Genomic DNA, 22530 nt, shown 5'->3' on the forward strand with positions numbered 1-22530 from the left:
CATTAAATGTCATAAATCACAATGATTATTATTATTGTTGTTGTTATGTATTCAAAGTAATTTAATTAAACTGGAAAAAGTATATAATGTAAAAACAATATCTATCTATTTATCAATCACGTAAAATCAGTTCTTTCAGACAAAGTCCATCTTGCTTGATCCAGAAGGACACTTTAAGGCTTTCTGTTGCCTGCTGTTTTATGATATTTTTCCAAGCAGCAGGAATATCAGCAGGTCTGGCATTATACGCACTAGCAAATTCTTTGTTGTACTTCGCCATCACATATTTCCAGTAGTCGGATGCTTCAAGACTCGTATCTGGAGGGACATTCCAGTCTGGGTACATTTCCTTGTAACACTTATAGGGATGATATGGTAAATGGCCTGCATTTGTATAGCGCTTTTCTAGTCCATAGGACCCCAAAGCACTTTACACTACATTCAGTCATTCACCCATTCACACACACATTCACACACTGGCGATAGCAAGCTACATTGTAGCCACAGCTGCTCTGGGGCGCACTGACAGAGGCGAGGCTGCCGGACACTGGCGCCACCGGGCCCTCTGACCACCACCAGTAGGCAAACATGGGGTTAGTATCTTGCCCAAGGATATTTGGCATGCAGCCAGGATGCAGCCTGGGCTCGAACCACCGACCTTCTGATTAGTGGCTGACCTGCTCTGCCACCTGAGCTACAGCCACCCATATTTACCATTTGTAATACTGTTGCAAAACTCAGCATCACTGATCACAAGAGAGGAACATATTTCAGTGTCAAGTTTTTGTGTTCTAACAAACCTATATGAACCCAGACCTTGTGGTCGATGCAGTGAAGCAAAGTGCTCATAATGGGCTCCTCCTCCTGCCTCACAGGGCACTCCACAGAATGGACACTGTTTGCCGCAACCAATCACTCTGGTAAAAAGCTCATTATGTGGTTTCATATTGAGCTGTTTTAGCTTTCTTTCAAAGTTTGACTTTTTAAATTCACTCCTAAGAATGTTTCCCATGTCATTCACAGACACTGTGAGCCAATCAGCAAACTGTTCCTTATCAGCATTGTTTAGGATCATGAAAGCATCAAAAGCATCCTGGGAAATGACCAGTTTATCAAGATCTTTGCGAATGCTTTCCCCAAATGTCTTCAAGTCATGACTCTTTCCTGTTTTTGCTTTGTTGATGGCATCATTTATGCTTCTGATACATGACTGGAGATGTCTGTCCTCAAACTCAGATATTGTTGACACAGTTGAGAAGTGCTCCAGTATTTGGTTGAGTAGCCATGTCTTTACATAATCCTGATATGAGAAAATATATCTCTGGTAGTTTTTAAAATCCTCCTTCGAAAGCAGATCCAGTAAAATTGAACACTGGAAGGACATTCGTGTGCTGAACTGCTCACATGTCAGCATGTCATCAATGATATTAGGACCCAGGGAGCGATTAACAAAGTCTTCCACAGCAGGCTTCAAGCATTTGTTGGTGAATTCTTCTGCCTTCTTCTGACACTGGTCTCTTTTATTAAAGATGTCTTTGAAATCCTCACGAAACTTTTCCTTGTTTTTCATCAGACATCTGTAGGGATCATTTGCTTGGATGAAATCTTCGTGCATTTTCTGAAACTCTCTGGCTGCAAATCCACAGATGTGCTGTTTGAGAGAAACTTCAAACTCGATGTCTGTCTTAACATCGTGATTGTACTGTAGACTCCCATCAATCATGTGTAGGATCTCCTGGATGTAGGTGTCATGGTAATTGTTTCTGGTTTCCATTTTCTCACTTACAAACTGAGTGCAAAAATTGATGATGCTGTCAGCCAATTGTTGTACAGCCATTGTGTGATCTTGAATGTTGAACATCTTGCTGAGTTTGTGTTTAAATTTGTTGTAGAATCCTTCAGCTGTATATTTGAAAGGCTCTTTTCCACAATCTTCCAAACTCTTTAGACTTAATAATTCACATGCATGACTCCCCCTGTGTGACAGATTGATTCGCAGGAAGTGATATACGCTGGTGAAGACACTGAAGGTCTTTTGTTCACAAAAAGAAAGTTTCTCCAGTGTTTCATTCCACATCTTATCAAACTCTTTTTCCAGCTCTTTCTCTGTCATCTGGACTTTTTTCTTTTTGCATTTGTCTATCAACACACAAACTGCATTTTCAATCTCTTGTGTATGGTTCTTTTTAATTTTTTCAATTTCTCTCATCCCCTCTCTGATTTCTGCTGCTGCTGTGAGCTGATTAAAAACAGATCTCTCCATTTCACGCCGAAGGCTCTTTACACTGTTTGAGAATTCCTCTTTGTATCCTTCAACCAGATAAACATGACCCTCTGTTTGCTGAAAATACTGTGTCAGATTTTCGAGAGGTTTTGTCTCCCATGTGGACAGCAGTGTGGAGGCTTCACTTTTCAAACATATGAGAAATTCTCTCATGTCAGATGGTTCAGATTTTACAGCAACTTTACCAAAATTGGAAATTCTTGTTTCTGTGTTTGTAACCCAGGTGTACATCTCTTTTTTGAATTCCCACTCCCATTTGTTGAATTCTGTGCAGAGTCTCATGTATGCATCAGCTACGAGGCTGTTTCTGAAGCTGAAGATAAAGTTTTCATGCTTTACTGCAGTCCACAGACTTGTCATCCACTCTGTAAACTCAGAGATATCATTAGCAGATGACTCACAGTTTCCCAGCAGTTGGATGATGTTTTTCTTGAGCTCATATACAGCCTCACTGTAGCCTGCATTGACTGGTGCCATTGGTGGGTTTCCATTCCAGAGTCCAGGAATGTACCAGTTCCCAGTGTCTGGACTGTACTCCATCACATCAGTGAAGCTCTTGTTCTCCTCTTTCTTTTCCATTTTGGCTGCTGCCTGGTCATCTCATTTAACTGTTCCAGGAGCAGTTTCCTGTCTCGTGAGTTATTGTCATGGGCTGAAACATCAGACACATTCTGGTGAACAAACACACATTTAGGCTTTTTGCCCACCTCCTTCATCCTGAGAAAAGCATGCACAACTATTTGTAGGATGTCCTTCATTTCGGCTGAATTCTCCATTGCAATATTGACAGTGGCGACATCACTCAGCCCTATAACAAGTGTAGCAAGCTCATTGTCGTGCTCAAAGCTGTTGTCCAGTTGTGCACGTTCTGGTGACTTTAAGCCCTCAGTGTCAATGATCAGCATGAAGTCAAAATTTAGGACTTTTTTCATGTCTTCATTGATTTTGATGAGCGACATAAAGGCACCTCGAGTACATCGACCACTGCTGACTGCAAACTGCACTCCAAACATGGTGTTAAGGAGAGTGGACTTTCCTGTGCCCTGAACTCCAAGAACTGTGACTACACGTATCTTTCTGTTTGGAGACACCAAGTCACTGAGCTGAGAGAGAACATCACTCACCCATCTGAGAGGGATGTTGGATGCATCTCCATCTACAAGCTCAAGAGGAAATCCATCAAGCAACAACTCTGCACACAGTTTGGGCAGATGCTGCAGCTGTTGACGTGCTGGATCTGTTTGTGGAAGGGACAGTGAGGCTTCATAGATCTGACCCATTTCACGGAAGAAGTGTTCAGTCCCCAGTGAGCTGTTGGAAATTTGTCTGTCAATTTCTTTGATCTCCTCTTTGTTCTCAGAGTTCTTGCATTTTTCTTTATATTTCTCCTGAAGTTCAGAAAGTTTTACACGACAAAGGTTATCGAGGTTCATTCGCATCCATTTCAGGAAATAAAACCTCTCTGTTCCTGGGCTTGATATTGCATTAATGAAACATGTCAAGTTCACTTTTGTAATCTTCTATATTTTTGGAGCCAACTTTTTTAAGCCGAAATTCTTCCTTCTCTAAGCAGGTCAGTTCTTTCCATATTTCACCTTGTCGTGGAAGCTGATCTTCTTTGTATTTATGGATGTCTTGAATTTCAGCAGTGATGGCTTCTGCATTTGTCTTTGCAGTCTAGCACTCTGGAGAGTCTTCATCAACCAGGATCCCCAGTTCATGGGCAATTTCTGCCATCTGCTCTGTTTGCATCTTTATCTGTGAGTTCTCAACTACATCACTGATTGTTTTCCTCAAACTTTTGACAAAACACTCCATGTTGCGGTGAACAAAGGTGTCATGGTACTGCTGAGAATTGCTCAGAAGTTTATTGAGAATCTCTGACTTGGATAAAGAGCACTCACCCAGTCTGACAAAAGAGATCATTGGAAGTTCAGAGAGAACAATTCTGTCTTCAATAAAGCCCTTGGATTCTGACAGAGACTGAGGTCTGTACTTTTTAACAATGTCTCTCATGGCCCACAGCATGAGTGTTTACTGTTTCGTGTCTTGATTGGAAAGCAGCAGAGGAACAGAGAACTGACACATGGACATTTTTAGTGACATTTCCTGCTGTAGAAAACCATCAGAACACAGAAAGAGAGCAGCAATTGTTACACCCCTGAAAACAGGGGGAAAAGAATCACGAGAGTGATTATGACTTGCGTGTCTCATGCAGTAGTTTATTGCAGTGAAAATGAGCAGAAACGTTTCACATTCTGTACTGCTAAATGTCACATGGTGGAAGAAAAACACTAAATAATAAACCGAAATACTAAAGTGCTTACTACATATACTTGAGCAGGTTTCCTGATAAAATGGCTGACAATCGCGGCATTTTTAGCTCTTTTATCTTAATGGCCATTACTGTCATGACCCTGTGCCTTCTCGGCTGACTCTGTATGGGTACAAGTGTTTTTGTTGTGCTGCATCTCCTTCTCTCCCCTCCCGCGCACTGCGCTCTACCGGGGCGGAGTCATGACGGCTCCAGCCCCTGGCTCGGACACCTGCAAACAATCATCTTACTCACTTCTTAAGGCGGCTGCTGAGAGTGCTTCCTCGCTGGATTATTGTGTAACACTTGTCAGTGTCATCGCCAATCTGAGCCTTTTTCCGAGTTTCTTTCGTGCCGCAACTTACCTGTTTTTCCTCCCTGTGCCAGATTTCTCGCCAGCCTGAGGACCGCCGTTTGGGTGAGCTAAAAGCCGGAGTCCGAGCTACCTGAGCTTCAGTGGATTGTGTATATAGCCGTCCTCTTCCCGTGCCTGTGTTCCCCGGAGACCCTCTTCCTGTGCCCCCTCACCTGTATATATCCGCACCTGGTGTCTGTGTGTAAATAAATTGTGAACTTTAGTGACGGTCTGCCTCCGAGTCTCTCCTGAGCCTGACAATTACACAGTACAAAACACAGCTCAAAACCGCCACGTATATGTGCACAAAACTGTAGTATAATGCTTCTAACGCTTACAAAACAATGAAGGATTACCTCTTAAATATCTTAACAGTGTACACATTGGAAATATATCAACTTTTAAAGACTTTTACCTGAAAACAGGGGGAAAAGAATCACGACAGTGATTATGACTTGCGTCTCTCATGCAGTAGTTTATTGCAGTGAGGAGAATGCGTGAAAGCCCCCTAGTGGAGAATAGAGACACTACTAATCGATCCCAGAAAAGGCTTACTAGCCGATCATTGATGTATAGATTGTAGTTCTCTTAAGTAACATGAAAGCCATTAATATAACATGAAAAATAATAAACTCTTAACCATTTTCTTACCATATTTACATTATTTTCGTTCAGTATTCTGTTCAGTATTAACTGAACAGTTTTATATGCAGTAGTCCTTCAACCTGTCACACTCTCCCCCACTCAAAAAATGTCGTCCCGACATTATACCAACAAGATGCTTTTCAGTCTATATTCTCTTGTAGTCAAATCAAATCAAATCAAATCACTTTTTATTGTCACATCACATGTGCAGGCACACTGGCACAGCACATGCGAGTGAAATTCTTGTGTGCGAGCCCCACAAGCAACAGAGATGTGCAAACACAACAACACAAACGAGCAAAATACAAGAATGGCCAACCTGAAACTAATAAATATATGTACAATATATAATAGTGTATGCATTTCTGGATGTGTATACTAAATATTTTCCTACGTGTGTGTGTGTGTGTGTGTGTGTATACACATTTTTACAAATTAAATAGTAAAAAAATAAAATAAAATAATAATAATAATAATAATAAAATATATAAAATATACAGAGTTGAATATGTGCAAAACAAGTGGCATTTATATACAGTGTGGAGTGCATAATGTTGAAGTTCCAGTAGTGAAGCTGAGGTGTCTATGACGTGTTCAGCAGTCTGATGGCCTGATGGAAAAAGCTGTCTCTCAGTCTGCTGGTACGGGACCGGATGCTGCAGAACCTCCTTCCTGATGGAAGCAGTCTGAACAGTTTATGGCTGGGGTGACTGGAGTCCTTGATGATCCTCCCCGCTTTCCTCAGGCACCGCTTCCTGTAGATGTCTTGGAGGGAGGGAAGCTCACCTCCAATTATCCGTTCAGAGCACCACACTACTCGCTGGAGAGCTTTGCAGTTGTAGGCGGTGCTGTTGCCATACCAGGTGGTGATGCATCCAGTGAGGATGCTCTCAATGGCACAGTGATAGAAGGTCCTGAGGATGCGGGGGCTCATGCCGAATCTTTTCAGTCTCCTGAGAAAGAAGAGGCGCTGCTGTGCCTTCTTCACTGTTTTGTTTGTGTGTACTGACCACGTAAGATCCTCAGCCAGATGTACTCCAAGGAACCGGAAGCTGCTCACTCTCTCCACAGCAGCGCCGTTGATGGTGATGGGGGTGTGTACTTCTCTGCACCTCCGGAAGTCCACTATCAACTCCTTTGTCTTTGCGACGTTGAGGGTGAGATGGTTGTCTTGACACCAGTGGGTCAGGGCGCTGACCTCCTCCCTGTAAGCCGTCTCATCACCGTTGGTGATAAGACCCACCACTGTAGTGTCGTCCGCAAACTTCACAATGATGTTGGAGCTGTTAGTGGCTGTGCAGTCGTAGGTGTAGAGTGAGTACAGGAGAGGGCTCAGTACACACCCCTGTGGAGCACCAGTGTTCAGTGTGATGGGGGATGAGGTGATGCTGCCCAGTCTGACCACCTGGCGTCTGTCAGACAGGAAGCTAAGGATCCAGCTGCAGAGGGAGCTGCTCAGTCCTAGATCCTGCAGTTTCCTGTCCAGCTTCGAGGGAACGATGGTATTGAATGCTGAGCTGTAATCTACAAACAGCATCCTCACATACGTGTCTCTCTTCTCCAGGTGTGACAGGGCAGTGTGTAGTGTCAGGGCTATGGCATCATCAGTGGACCTGTTGTGGCGGTATGCAAACTGTAGAGGGTCCAGTGAGTCGGGTAGTGCAGAGCAGATGAAGTCCCTGACCAGCTTCTCGAAGCATTTGCTTACGATGGGGGTCAGGGCTACAGGTCGCCAGTCGTTCAATGAGGAGATGGTGGAGGATTTGGGTACAGGGACGATGGTGGCCATTTTGAAGCAGGCTGGGACTACAGACAGAGAGAGGGAAAGGTTGAAGATGTGCGTGAACACTCCAGCCAGCTGAGCCGCGCATGACCTGAGGACGCGGCCGGGAATCCCGTCCGGACCAGTAGCTTTGCGTGCGTTCACCTTCCTGAAGCACTTCCGCACATCCTCCTCAGACACAGTGTGCGCACTGACGTCATCCGCGGTGCGCACACTGTCCGGTCTCATGGTGTTCGCTAGTCAGGACATCAACAGTAGGGTGAACCAATGTCCTCAATTCTGTAGGTTTAACACCTGTTTCACCACAGTCCATCACTGGTGACTGAAGACAAAGTCTATAACCAGTCCATATGTGAGTCTTCACAAAGTCTATTGTCTATGGTTATAATCCACAGATGGGGAAAAGTTCATGTCTTTTTCTTGATGACAGTCTGTAAGTACAGTTCTCAAGTCATCAGTGAAAAAGTGTCAACTTACATTTGCTGGAGTCCATACAAACCAATGGGCTGGGTGCAGTATGACTGCACAGCTGGAAACCATGCAACCAGGCCCGGGTACACAGGAAGCAGTTGCGGTGCTGGCTGAACACTGTAGCAAGATGGGGTGCCCAGTTGGTCATACGTCATCCGTCTTGGCGGGTGTCTCTCTCGCTGTGGCCACTGAGGTGTCTCCTCCTCAAGTCCCTCGAGTACAACAGGTGGAGGAGGAGCAGGTATGTCACCTGCAGTGGGCTCTGCCTCCTCACAAGTTGTCTCCACGGCAGCTGGGTCAGGCGCCTCCAGATGGTCTCCAGCAAGAGGCTCTGGTGTTGGTGCAAGAGCAGGGACTGAAGCTGCGGGCTGAGAAGTTGCTGTGAGAAGTTCTTGTTCTGATGGCTGGGACACAGGTTGAGGTGGTGCGTAATGACAGCGGTATTCATCAACACTGCCCTCATCATCAGAGTCTGGCACAACAGCGACAGGTTTATCAGTCTTTTTCTGTTCATGTCTTGTACAATTATCTTTTTCAGGCACTTTTTCAAAAGGTAAGTGGTCACATGACATAAGCAAGTTTCTGTGAAGCACTCTAGAGCGCCCTCTGCCTCTCTCCGGTCTTACCTCATAGATAGGGAGGTCAGGCCCCATTTGTCTGACTACTGTGTGAACAGTGTCCTCCCAATAGTCTCTCAGTTTCCCTGGGCCTCCTCTAGGTGTCAGGTTTTTGACCAGAACTCTCTCGCCAGGTTGTAACACAGAACTCCTTACTTTTGTGTCGTAGTGTCTTTTGCCCTTTTCAGCAGCTTTCTTTGCATTCTCATTTGCTATAGGCTTGTTCCATGCTCTTTCTCCATTTTTCAACATAGTCTCTGTGGTCACTAAAATCTGTTTCTGAGTACAGTCCAAAGAGCATATCTACTGGTAGCCTGGGTGACCGTCCAAACAGTAGGTAAAATGGGGAGTAGCTAGTGACTTCACAATGTGTGCAATTATATGCATACATTAACTTGTTGATAGATTCCTTCCAGTTTGACTTTTGTGTTTCAGTTAGCATTCTAAGCATTTGCAACAATGTCCTGTTCATACGTTCAACTTGACCGTTCCCCATTGGGTGATAGGGTGTTGTCCTAGAACTGGCCATGCCACAAAGCTTTTTGAGCTGACTGAATAGCTGATTTTCAAATTCACCTCCTTGGTCATGATGAATGCGACAGGGGAAGCCAAACTTTAGGGCATAGTCATTGAATATCAGGTTTGCAGCAGTTTTGCCTGACTTGGAGGTGGTGGCATAGGCTTGGGCAAAACGTGTGAAGTGGTCAGTTATCACTAGAATATATTCATAACCGCCTTTGCATTTTTCAAGATGGAGAAAGTCTATACACACCAGCTCAAAGGGCTGCGTAGTTACAATGTTAGTTAAAGGAGCTCTTGTTTCATGGCTGGGCTTTTTCTGCTTTACACAGGAACAAACGTTGGTCACATAATGCTCGATGTCTGCCTGCATGTGTGGCCAAAAGAAGCGTTCACGTATCAAAGACACTGTGTGATCAACACCTTGATGGCCCATATTATTGTGCAGCTCTTCAAGTACAGTCTATTTGAACTGATCTGGTAGGACTAGCTGTTTCCGGGCAGAAGTAAGTCTGTACAAGGTGCCATTGTTATCTAGTCTTAACTTGCCCCACTCTCTGAACAAGCATTTTGTCTTAGGGTCAAATGTTCTTAGCTCTTTGGGCAGTGGTTTTGAATCTGTCTGTTTACACTGTAATACAGGGCTTATAACAGGATCAGACTTTTGCGCTTCATTAAGCTGTTCTTTTGGTATGGGTGTGAATGTTGCTTCTGCTGGCTCACCGTCTGCTGTGACTGACATTGCTGCAGCTGAGAGTGTCCATGCGGCAGGTGTGTCTTTCTGTACCTCAATGGCCTGGATAGCAGCTGCAATAGTGTCCGGTGGCACTTCCTCAGAGCAGTCTCTCATTAAGGTTTCTACATCAAGTGGCATTCTTGATAAAGCATCTGCATCACTGTTTTCCTTCCCTGGTTTGTACTTAATGGTGAAGTGAAAATCAGCGAGCTCAGCGACCCATCTTGATGTGGTGGCATTCAGTTTGGCTGTTGACAGAATGTACGTTAGCGGGTTGTTATCGCTGTAGACAGTAAATGTTGGGGCATAGTACAAATAGTCTCTGAATTTGTCAGTGATAGCCCACTTCAATGCTAAAAATTCTAGTTTTCCTGCATGGAAGTGGTAGTCTTTTTCAGCCGCTGTTAGAGTACGGGAGCCATAAGCAATAACTCGCAGCTTACCATCTTGTCTCTAGTACAACACTGCGCCTAGCCCTTTGTGTGAGGCGTCTGTGTGTACGATGAACGGCTGTGTGAAATCTGGGAACCCCAGCACTGGTGGGTGAAGCAAACAGTCTAGCTAAGCTACTCTAGTCAAGCGCACGTTGATGCTGGTCAGTCCACACGATTTGTTTTGAGGAGGGCACAACTTGACTGGCTCTCTTTGGTCTTGCCCTTGGCCCTTTTGTGGTGTCTGAGTTCTCTGGGGTTTTGTCAGCTTTTAACAGTTCATACAAACAACCTGCTTTTCTGGAGAAGTCTTTTATGTATTGTCTGTAGTAGGAGAGAAGGCCTAACATTTTTCTGAGCTGACCAACATTTTGTGGTTTTATACCTTTGAGTGCTTTGACTGCTTCAGAGTCTGCAGGATCCACTTTACTGCCTTCTGCAGACACTATTCTGCCCAAATAGCGCACCTCAGACTTAAACATGTCGCACTTACTTGGCTTAAGCTTTATACCAAAGCCTCTCAATCTCTGGAGCACTTTTCTCACGTCCTCCAAGTGATCTTTGAACGTTTTGCTGTAAACTAATGTGTCATCCAGATAGGGGATGCAGATGTTGTCGCGAAGCCCATCCAGACACTCTTCCATATAGCGCTGAAATGCTGCAGGGGCATTCATAAGTCCAAAGGGGATGCGAATCCACTCATATAATCCCCAGGGGGTCACAAAAGCAGTGAGTGGACGACTTTCTTCTGACATGAACCCCTGGTGGTACGCTTTCCCCTGATCTAAAAGCGAAAACCAGGAGTTTTCACCCAAACTGTCCATAATGTCCTGGACGCGTGGGATGGGCTGGCGATCAGGATGGGTTTTCCGATTCAGGTCTCTGTAGTTTATGCACAGTCTTAAAGTACCATCTTTTTTTCTAACACAAACAACTGGTGAGGAGTATGACGAGTCTGATTTTCTGACCCAGCCTTGTGCTATTAAATCATGCAGGTAACTTTTCATCTCTTGGTAGAGCGGCCGTGGCACAGACAGGTACGTATGTGCGTTTGACTGGTTCGTAGTCTTTGAGTGATATGGTCATTTTCAGTTTTTCAATACAGCCTATATCATTGTCTGTTTTAGAGAAAGACTGGCATTCCTCTCTGAGCATCTGTTTCGCTAATACTCTCTGCTCTTCACCCAGGTGGCTAAGATCTACAGGTGGGTCCCACTCTTCACTAGCGCTACACTGGGCTTGTGTATTTGTCTGGTTAACAGTAGCTACAGATGTGGCTTTTTCAAACACCTGGGCAGTTAAACAGCTGTAATAGTCTGAACCGAACCAACTAATGTACGGCCTGGTATGACAATTTCATGGTCAGTTGGGTTAGAGACACCTAGTGTTATGACGGGTAAAGTACCCTTCTTAACTTTAACCAAAGTATCAAAAAACTCAAGATTGTCTGGCCACTGGGGGTTTAAGTCTGGCTCAAATATCATGACCATGTCTTGTTTGAATGGCCCTGCTGCTATACGACCCTCAACATGCATGTGGCTTTTTTTTGGTACAGTAATACAGTCTTTCTTTGTCATCACTTTGTACTTGTCAACTGCATCTGCACTAACAGCCTGTATAAAAGCTTTCACCTTGTGTCTTTTGAGGCTGGGAAATGCTTTTCTCACTGTGCTGTACAGTGTAGCTTGGTCAGTCTTATTCACAATGTATTCAATTACATTGTAGCCTATAATAGGGCATGTGAGCTGAAAACCTTTCATTACCAACATGGGGATCGTCAATTTCTCAGTTTGTTCAGTTCCGGAAACAAGTTGGAAGGTTGTCTCAACCCACCCAAGATATGGCATGTTGGTCCCATTTGCTGCGGTCAGGGTGAGTTCAGATGTATCCATAATATCTGCTACATCTCTCAGCTCTGTGTGTGGCAGATAGTACTTTTTCCACTTCTCATCGATGATTGATACCTGTGAGCCTGAGTCCCATAGAGCTTGAAGCCTGTGGCCGTCCAGGAGACACTCAACCAGACATTGCCTGCCCACCAGAGATGTGACTTTGTGAGGGGAATTTACATGAGCTGGCGACAGTGGTACCTGGACAGTCTCATTTTCTTTCTTAGTCTTTAAGCCAGTGCATTGTCTCTTATGTTTTCTCCAGTGTTGTTTCTGGCATGTTCTTGAACAATAAAGTGCATTTTTACATGCTGAACACTGTCTCATGCCTGACTTTTCTTGTTTACAGTTGGAGCAATGTTGGGACTTGTGGATGATGGGCATGGTTAACACTCGTCCCTCGGTGGTAACCATTGCTGGTTTAAATGTTTCTCTTTATATGGTCTCATACCTCTGCTTCTACAACCAGCCTGAAAGTGTTCTCTACTCCCACAGAGGTAGCAGTGGGTGCAGCGCTTGTTGACTTCATTCTGCTGGCAGATGTGGCACCTCCTCTCACAGCAGGCTGGACTACCTGTGTAGTGCTGTACAGGATACTGAGGGGGTGGTGGTCTTTGACGGGGGCCCTGGAAGCTATAATACTGCTGGTCCCTATCATACTGCATAACTGGTGGTGGGGCATATGACTGAGGACCAGGCACCGGCTGCTGTAGAGTCTCTTTAATCTGAGCTATCTCTGCACTGAGACCTTTCAGGGAGGCTACACCTATCTTAAGCTCCGCTAACTCAGTTAAAAGCTCGGGTGGTATCTTAGCTTTAACTTCTTTTACAGGCTTCTTAGCCGGTGACACATCATCTGACTGCACTGCACTCACACTTGTAGCAGTCTGTGATGCTAAACATCTCTTCTTGTTTTTCCTTTCTGCCTCATTGGCACAAGCCATATTTAACCTCTCTAACAGGAGTTCATCAGGTATCTTAGAGTCCAACAGGAGTGGCTGCATATCTATCCTGACACTGTCACTCTGGAAGCCTGTGAGTATGGTGTGCAAACACATACGCTGGACAAAAGCTGGGTTGTATTTGAGTCCTGACTCTGATTCTTGGGAAGCAAATAAGACTTTCTGCTTTAGATCTAAAACTCTCATCAGGAAGCTTTGAGCAGTCTCTTTTGGGGTTCAACCAAGCCTATATTCAGACCCATCTCAGTGGACTGGATCAGACAAATGTGGAAACACTAATGAGTCTTTGGCCACACAGTTTGTCTGAATTAATTAATTTAATTCTCCCAACACATTAAAAATGAAGGCAATAATACATCACTAACATAATTTCAAGATCTGTTGATTAACATTCTATGGACAGAAAGACAATTTTAAATCCACATCACTGAGGTCATTTTAACTTAACACTGACCGAAGTTTAACTCTGCAGATCATGACAGATATAGAATGAATGTTCCATTAAAACGTTTAAAAAATACATATAGATACATATAAGATTACATATGTCAGAGCAGGAAAAGATAATTTTAAATACAGAATAACAAAGTCAAATATTTAGCATATACTCAGATTTGCTTCAAAAACCTCAAACATGTAAATATTTTACATCAGATCCCCCAGATACAGCACTGTTAGCTTTTTCATTTTGACTGTCCTATTAAAAGAATGGAGACTGAGTCATCTATAACACACATAGTGACTATCTGAAACAAAGCAAAGGGATGTTCATATGCATGTGCGAATGTACATGAGCTAATGATTAGCGTTAAAATTTTTTTTAGTTTTAATATAATTACTTGAATTAATTACTTAAAAGTGCAAAAAACCTGTGAGCAGATTATTTTTCAAACAGAGGTAAAAGTAACCAAAAACTTCTTTTAAAAACTTGCTTTAAATCATATTGTTTAATATGTATGTGGGTGTTAAAATATTTTAAGGTTTGTCTTATGAAATACTAGTTTTTCTTTCTATCTCACAAAAACAAAAATTACAATATCTGGGATGTGTTCTTCTGTACACAAGAACAAAAATGAGAAGGTATGTAAGTTGTTACTTGATGTTAAATGATTTCTTGAGGCTTTTTTCTGCCTGCTCTTTTGTGATGTCATTCCAACTTTCAGGAATATCAGCAGGGTTTGCATTATATTCTTTGGCAAGGTCCGTGTTGTACTTTGCCATTACATATTTCCAGTAGTCTGATGCCTCAAGGCTCGAATCTGGAGGGATTTTCCAGTCTGGGTAAATTTCCTTGTAATTCTTGTAAGGGTGCCATCTACCATTTGTATCAATGCAGCTAAAACACTGCTCACTGATCACAGAGGAAGAGCATATGTCAGTGACAAGTTTGTTTGTTACATGCCAAGTGTATTTACCCAGACCCTGTGGCCTATGCACTGCAGCAAAATGCTCATTATGTTTTCCTCCTCCTGCATCACAGACAACTTTGCAGAATGGACACTGTTTGCCACAACCAACCAGTTTGTTGAAAAGCTCATTCTCAGGCTGCACATGGAGCTGCTGTAGTTTCACTTCAAAGTTCAGTGTCTGAAACTCTTTTCTCAGAACTTGTTCCATCTCATTCACAGACACTGTGAGCCAGTCAGCAAATTGTTTCTTGTCAGCATTGTTCAAAAACATGAAAGCACCAAGAGCATCTTTGGAAATTACCAGTTTATCACCAAGTTCTTTACAAATATCTTCAACAAATGTCTTCACATTATCACTCTTTCTTGTTTTTGCCTTGTTGATGGCATCTTTTATGGTTCTGATACATGACTGGAGATGTCTGTCCTCAAACTCAGATATTGTTGAGCAGTGCTCCAGTATTTGGTTGAGTAGCCATGTCTTTACATAATCCTGATATGAGAAAATATATCTCTGGTAGTTTTTAAAATCCTCCTTCGAAAGCAGATCCAGTAAAATTGAACACTGGAAGGACATTCGTGTGCTGAACTGCTCACATGTCTGCATTTCATCAATGATTTTAGGACCCAGGGACTGATTGATAAAGTCTTCAACAGCAGGCTTCAAGCACTGGTTGGTGAATTCTTCTGCTTTCTTTTGACATTGGTCTTCTTTATTAACCACATGTTTGAAATCATCACAAAACCTGTCCTTGTTCTTAATCAAACATTTGTAGGGATCATTTTCTTCATACACTTTCTTAAACTCTATGGCTGCAATTCCACAGATGTGCTGTTTTAGAAAAACTTCAAACATAATGTCTCCCTTGACGTCTTGGTTTTTCTCAAGGTTCTCATCAGTGATGTGTAGGATCTCCTTGATGTATGTGTCACAGTACATTTTTTTCCTTCTCACTTTTTCACTCACAAACTGAGTGCAAACATCTATGATGCTGTCAGCCAGTTTTTGTGCAGCCATTATGTAATCTTGAATGTCGAAAAACATACCTACTTCCTCAACTCTATTTGAGTATCTTTCAGCTGTATATCTGAAAGGTACCAAACCACAATCTTCCAGCCTTTTTTCTAAGAGTTCAAGTGTAACGTCCCCTTTATGTTTCAGGCTTTCTCTCAGATAAGATGATGCATTGGTAAAGATTTGCTCAGCTTGCTTTTCAGAACAAGGAAGTTTCTTCAGTGTTTCACACCACATCTTGAGAAACTTATTTTCAAGTTCTGTCTCTCCCATCGGAACATTATTTTTCCAACACTCATTAATCAGTAGCCAAACTGCATTTTCAATCTCTTTTATGTGATTCTCTTTGATTCGATCAATTTCTATCATTTCCTGTGTGATTTCTGCTGCTGCTGTGAGTTGATTAAAAACACTCCTTTCCATTTCACGCCGAAGGCTCTTTACATTGCTTGAAAATTCCTCTTTATATCCTTCGACAAGATGAACATGACCGTCTGTTTTCTTAAAATATTGTCTCAGATTTTCTAGAAGTCTTGTCTCCCATGTGGACAGCACTGTGGAGGCTTCAATTTTCAAACGTTTGAGAAATTCTCTGATGTCAGAAAACTGAGATTTTGCTACAATTGTACCAAAATTGGAAATTCTTGTTTCTGCGTTTGTTACCCAGGTGTACATCTCTTTTTTGAATTCCCACTCCCATTTGTTGAATTCTGTGCAGAGTCTCATGTATAAATCAGCTACGAGATTGTTTCTGAAGCTGAAGATGAAGCTTTCGTGCTTTACTGCATTCCATAGGTTTGACATCCACTCTTTAAAATCCAAGATATCCTTGGCCGATGACTGACAGTTTCCCAGCAGTTGGATGATGTGTTTCTTGAGCTCATATACAGCCTCACTGTAGCCTGCACTGACTGGTGCCATTGGTGGGTTTCCATTCCAGAGTCCAGGAATGTACCAGTTCCCAGTGTCTGGACTGTACTCCATCACATCAGTGAAGCTCTTGTTCTCCTCTTTCTTTTCCATTCTAGCTGCTGCCTGGGTCATCTCATTTAACTGTTCCAGGAGCAGTTTCCTGTCTCGTAAGTTCTTCTCATGGGCTGAAACATCGGACACATTCTGGTGAACAAACACACATTTAGGCTTTTTGCCCACCTCCTTCATCCTGAGAAAAGCATGCACAACTATTTGTAGGATGTCCTTCATTTCAGTCGAATTCTCCATTGCAACATTGACAATGGTGACATCACTCAGCCCCACAACAAGTGTAGCAAGCTCATTGTCGTGCTCATAGCTGTTGTCCAGTTGTGCAAGTTCTGGTGACTTTAAGCCCTCAGTGTCAATGATCAGCATGAAGTCACAGTTTAGGACTTTTTTCATATCTTCATCGATTTTGATGAGCGACATAAAAGCACCTCGAGTACATCGACCACTGCTGACCGCAAACTGCACTCCAAACATGGTGTTAAGGAGAGTGGACTTTCCTGTGCCCTGAACTCCAAGAACTGTGACTACCAGGATCTTTCTGTTTGGAGAAACCAAGTCACTGAGCTGAGAGAGAACATCACTCACCCATCTGAGAGGGATGTTGGATGCATCTCCATCTACAAGCTCAAGGGGAAATCCATCAAGCAACAACTGTGCACACAGTTTGGGCAGATGCTGCAGCTGTTGACGTTCTGGATCTGTTTGTGGAAGGGACAGTGAGGCTTCATAGATCTGACCCATTTCACGGAAGAAGTGTTCAGTTCCCAGTGAGCTGTTGGAAATTTGTCTGTCAATTTCCTTGATCTCTTCTTTGTTCTCAGAGTTCTTAAATTTTTCTTTATATTTTTCCCGAAGTTCAGACAATTTTACATGAGACAGGTTATCGAGGTTCATTTGCATCAATTTCAGGAAATAAAACCTCTCTGTTCCTGGGCTTGATATTGCATTGATGAAACATGTCATAGCTGTCGACATGTTATAAGAGTTCTGCTTTTTCCGCAGTTCTTTTTTCTGTAACAGAAGTTCGCTTCTGTAATCTTCAATATTTCTAGACCCGATATGTTGAAGTCGAAATTCTTCCTTCTCTAAGCAGGTCAGTTTTTTCCATATTTCACCTTGACGTGGAAGCTGATCTTCTTTGTATTTATGGATGTCATGAATTTCAGCAGTGATGGCTTCTGCATTTGTCTTCGCAGTCTGACACTCTGGAGAGTCTTCATCAACCAGGATTCCCAGTTTATAGGCAATGTCTGCCATCTGCTCTATTGTCATCTTAATCTTTGAGTTCTTCACCACATCTCTGACTTTTTTTCTCAAAGTTTGTACAAAATCTGCATCATTTTTCTGTTTCTTCTTAGTTATGATGTTGTTGTTACTCAAGCCCAATTTGTTTGCTACTGTTCTTAAAACCTCGTTATTACTTTCACCATTAACAACCAAGAAGATCTGTGTCTTTTGGTTTATGTTAGTGAGTAGACTGCACTCAGACTCATCCAAATCGCCGAAGAACACAAAAACTGCTGCAGATGTCTGACACAGAAAGGAGTATTGTGTTTCAAAAGATTCAATGTCCCCACGAAGGTTAGCTACAGCCACTGGCTGACTGAAAATATCAATGTTTGTGTTTCCACCAGGAAGATACCAAGTAATCTCAGTCAGTCCGTTGGATATTGCTCTTGGACTGTCACCACACTCCATGTTGCGGTGAACAAAGGTGTCATGGTACTGCTGAGAATTGCTCAGAAGCTTATTGAGAATCTCTGACTTGGACGAGGAGCACTCACCCAGTCTGACAAAAGAGATCATTGGAAGTTCAGAGAGAACGATTCTGTCTTCAATGAAGCCCTTGGACTCTGACAGAGACTGAGGTCTGTACTTTTTAACAATGTCTCTCATGGCCCACAGCATGAGTGTGCACTGATTGGTGTCACAATTGGGAAGCAGCAGAGGAACAGAGAACTGACACATGGACATTTTTAGTGCCATTTCCTGCTGTACAAAACCATCAGAACACAGAAAGAGAGCAGTGATTATGTCGAGTGGGTTTGGCATGTCTGTGATCAATGATTGATCATTATGTTTTATCCTATTTCTAGCTGTGACATTAACCATCATCAGTTCCTTTAGAAAATACCATGGGAGGTCTGATTTATACTTGGCAGGTTCATCATTAATCATCTGCTCATCAATCTCAAGTAATTTGCTACGTGATTGTTTCTCCCTGTAGTACCGCTTCAAGTTCAAGTCCTCCAGTATGCTCACCAGGTGCCTCCCTGTTGATATAAAAAATTTTGTTATTTCTTTAACCATCTTAATGACTACCGGTATGTTTCTTACACATACAAATCTAATAACATCGTTCGCATAAAACGACCACTTCCTGTGGTAGTCTTATAGCTTTCATATATATACATAGGTATACTGCAAGGTATATCGTATCATTGTTCAAGTGTTTACTACACATTGGGAGGGTTTTTTAAATCGTTTGTTTTCCTAGAAATTAAAATCATCAAATTAGTCTTTTATACTTAGTTTAAACAATGTTTAGTTACTTGTTTATGCAAAGTATTCATCACTGTGATTTGTTTTGTATTATAAAAGCTTTAAAAAACAAAACAAATAAAAGCTATAAAAGCATTTCTTTAAGTTTAGTTTCTTAGTTTTAGTGATGTGTTGATAGGTTCATTTTAGGGGTATCGTCTTCTTTAAATATTGCTAATCTAGAGTGTCTTTCTTTTCTAGTCATACTATTTCGCTGATCTACAAATACTAAAGTTAGATTCCACTATGCTGTTCAGATAGTAAACTCGTCTGGAAAGAGATCCTGTTCAAAATTGGCTAACTCTATTTTTAAGATTCTTCAAAAACGCTATCCACTGTACAGATTAAACTAAACAACTAGCCGAGGAAAATGGGTAGATGGATGGATAGGTAATAGTAATTTTCTCAGTATCTGTACCATGAATGTAAATTTCTAAAATTTAGATTTGACAAATTATACGAAACAGCATTAAATTTAGCTAAATTCACACTGATAACTGTTATATTTGGGATAACCTTACAGTGGAACTTTAAAATATTACTTCCAACCTACAAGTTTGTTTTTCACCTATTTTGAATGTGCAGTATTATCACACAACTTTTCAAATAAACAAAAAGTATAATGAAATTACTTTATAAAGACATTTCCATGTTTACACTGAGACTTAGCAAGTCCATGCACCCGTTCCCTGTGTAACACATTTTTGTTTGTTTTTTGTATTTTAAATAGCTATGACTTAAATTTACTTACTTGTGTGTGTATGTCTGCTGCAGCTGGTCACAATGTAGGTCTTAGCTTCACCAGCAGGAGTCTCCAAATGCTGAGACACTAACTCACTGTCGATATTAAACAGTGTTTTTTTCACATGACAACAAGGAGCTGTGGGAAAAATAATAGTAATAGTGATTGATAATGTTTTTACTTAAACGACTTATAGAGATTTCATCATGCAGCTTTTTGCTGAAACATGAAATTGCATAAAAATGTATTTTACCTCCTGCATCAGTCTGTTGGCGGGGATCTTTGCAGATACTGCATGGAGTTGGAGGGGTCTCTACTTCCTCGCAGTAAAGCTCAACAAACAAGTCTTCGGCACTGATTTTCTTTTGATAAATGATTAATTCTATATTAAAAAACAAATACATAATAATCTCCTAATTTTTTATTCAAGTACAAAGTAGCTGCTTACCTTCATTGTGGGTGCAGTCCCTAACACCCCACTGTTGCTTTAGGTTATTCCAGCAGTGTCTCTCTGATTACTATAATGAAAGTAAAGTGATTATTCTTCAAAGATTATTTCCTAAATGGAAGTTTAGCTGTCAAAATGAAACTCAAATGTCAAACTAGACAACCAACTCCCCGACTCTCCGTGGAGTTGGTTTTCTAGTTTGCAGGGGTGAAAAAATGAGTAGTGGTCTAATTTGGATATATAAAACATATATAAATATATGTATTTCAAAAACAAGGCAAGAAGAGAAAATATGAAAACTGGATCTGAAAACACTGATCATGATTTTCCGGAATAGATGGAAGCACATAATTAAGAAGGGAGAGATTCAAGGATTCAGGAAAAACAAAAGGCTGCTTTCATGACGAGCCATATTAACCCTATAATGCACTTTGTATCATATGTGATACATGAGCTTCTTAGACCTCTAGCTCATTAACATGATCAATACTTGCTATAATTTCAAATTGTTATGGACATAACTCTTTTTTTTTTGTCTAAAATTAACATTGTTGTTAAGAAAAAGTTGCCAAAGACGTCCAATGTATCAAATGCGATATATATATATATATATATATATATATATATATATATATATATAAAAACATCTCAGTTCCATAAAATCTGAATTTTCTGGCTATGTTTTGATGGGTTGGGTCTTACAGGGTTAATACCTAAAGTGTAGCTGTTAATTGAGACATTGGTACATACTGCAGTGGAGTGTACGACTGTACTAATCTGATTAAAAGCTGTTTCAATATCTATTAATAAACAAAATTAAATATATACATAGTATGTGTATGCATATGGTGGGGCTTGTGGACCAGAAATGCCGGAGCCAATTTTTTGTCCCAGTCCAGCCCTGGTGAAAACCCAGCCCATTTCAATCATATGTATTATATTCCTGGATCATAATAAACAAGATAGATTGAGTTGAACTTTAATTAATTAACAGTATGTAAATTAAAGTAATTTAATTATTAATAATTAATAAGTATTTGTTTTACAATAATTTACACAAATTACTGCACTGCAGCACTAATTTACATACTGTAAAAATAATTATTATGACTTTGGAAAGAGAATACTAAAGCTCATAAGACGTAAGTTTAACTAATGGGTAATTATAGGAACATGGCACCTGTAGTACATTGAGAGACATGTATAAAGTTGGAATGGGCTGAAAGCATTAACAAACAATCCACTTCTTAGCATTTTTGCATTTATAGCATTTATACTTGTGCAACAGTATTTGCTGGCACATCACCAAGAGGTGCATTTCAGATTATGTGTAGGTAACGGAAGCATAAATTCCCTAGGTTGTCTGCTAGTGGTCAGTGTGCCAAAGGTGGCTTCACAATGGACTGGAAAATCAGTTTTGATGGTTCACTAGCTAGTTTTTTTGTTTTGTGTTTTTGTCTTCCTAATCGTATGCATAATGAAAGCATCACTGATGAAAAAAAGACTATAAAACAACCTACCTTTATAGTAGATATCTGATCACGGCAAAATGCTGTTCTCTGATCCAGTGTTTGTTTGTTCTTTTTCTTTCTTCTTTCCTCTTTTCTACAATATTCACAGTAAAACTGCTGATCTGTTTCTATCCCTGTAACAGTCTACTGCTACTGTCCCTATAGCAGTGTACTGATGGTGATTCTGAGCTCTCCTTTTATATTGTTAGGCGAATACTTTCACTTTCACTCAGGTGAGGCAGCAATTTTTTTTCACTTTCACAGTCACAATCAACCAGTCAAGCTTCAGTTAATGATTGAGGCATTTTAAGAAAAAGAAATGGTATGAAAAAAAAGCTTATATTGGAATAAGATCAGCAAATCTTTTCCTCATATTTGACTGATGGTTTTGTATATGCAATTTTATTTTCATTGAAATTGTAGTTAGTTTTAAAAGTGCTTCAAAATGATTGCCCAAATAGACCACATTTGACAAAAGTACTCAGTCACCCATCGAAATCATTGCAGAGAGATAAGATTAGTTTTGTATTAAATTAAATGCTGTAATTAAAAGTTAAAACCAGATGTACATAACTGATCGCAGGAATAACCTCAGGAGAACAAAGCATCACTAAATGTTTAAGTCAGCTGGTTTTCACCAACTTCACAGTCGGAGGTTCTGATATGTTGGTCTCTCACATGAAATAATTAGTTCAGACACTGACAAAAATAAAAACATAACATGCTTAGTAGGGTAGGACTCACAGATGTGAAAGAGCTGAAAAAGTTTGTCTGCATTCCAGCAAACAATTAGCTGGGGCTTGTGAGTTTGTGGCAGAGACTAACTTTGTCATCCAGGAAATGTGGATAATAAGGAAACAGTTAAAACAACACTGAA

General features: G+C 41.2%; 1 protein-coding gene, 1 long non-coding RNA gene and 1 pseudogene across 3 annotated transcripts in view; all 3 read right to left on the reverse strand.

Moving 5' to 3' along the window:
- LOC309702106 overlaps positions 1–22530 on the reverse strand; it is a 212598-nt gene that overhangs the window by 15589 nt on the left and 174479 nt on the right. The gene's annotated exons all lie outside the window — the stretch shown is intronic.
- LOC309698144 (up-regulator of cell proliferation-like) lies at positions 695–21794 on the reverse strand (annotated as a pseudogene). Its single transcript, XR_014280801.1, has 6 exons — positions 21663–21794; positions 20143–20212; positions 19948–20056; positions 19704–19832; positions 17527–18684; positions 695–3879 (listed from the first exon to the last, which is right to left on the reverse strand). The product of XR_014280801.1 is annotated as an up-regulator of cell proliferation-like (transcript).
- On the reverse strand, positions 13336–17152 carry LOC309698154 (uncharacterized protein; the record flags this gene model as incomplete). Its single annotated transcript, XM_082520466.1, has 2 exons — positions 13336–15225; positions 16273–17152. 2 exons carry the CDS (start codon positions 17150–17152, stop codon positions 14099–14101), a joined length of 2007 nt encoding a protein of 668 aa, XP_082376592.1. The 3' UTR covers positions 13336–14098.

The sequence above is a fragment of the Aulonocara stuartgranti genome (genome assembly GCF_965226115.1).
Source record: "Aulonocara stuartgranti genome assembly, chromosome: 3".
In the NCBI taxonomy this organism is placed as follows: Eukaryota; Metazoa; Chordata; class Actinopteri; order Cichliformes; family Cichlidae; genus Aulonocara; species Aulonocara stuartgranti.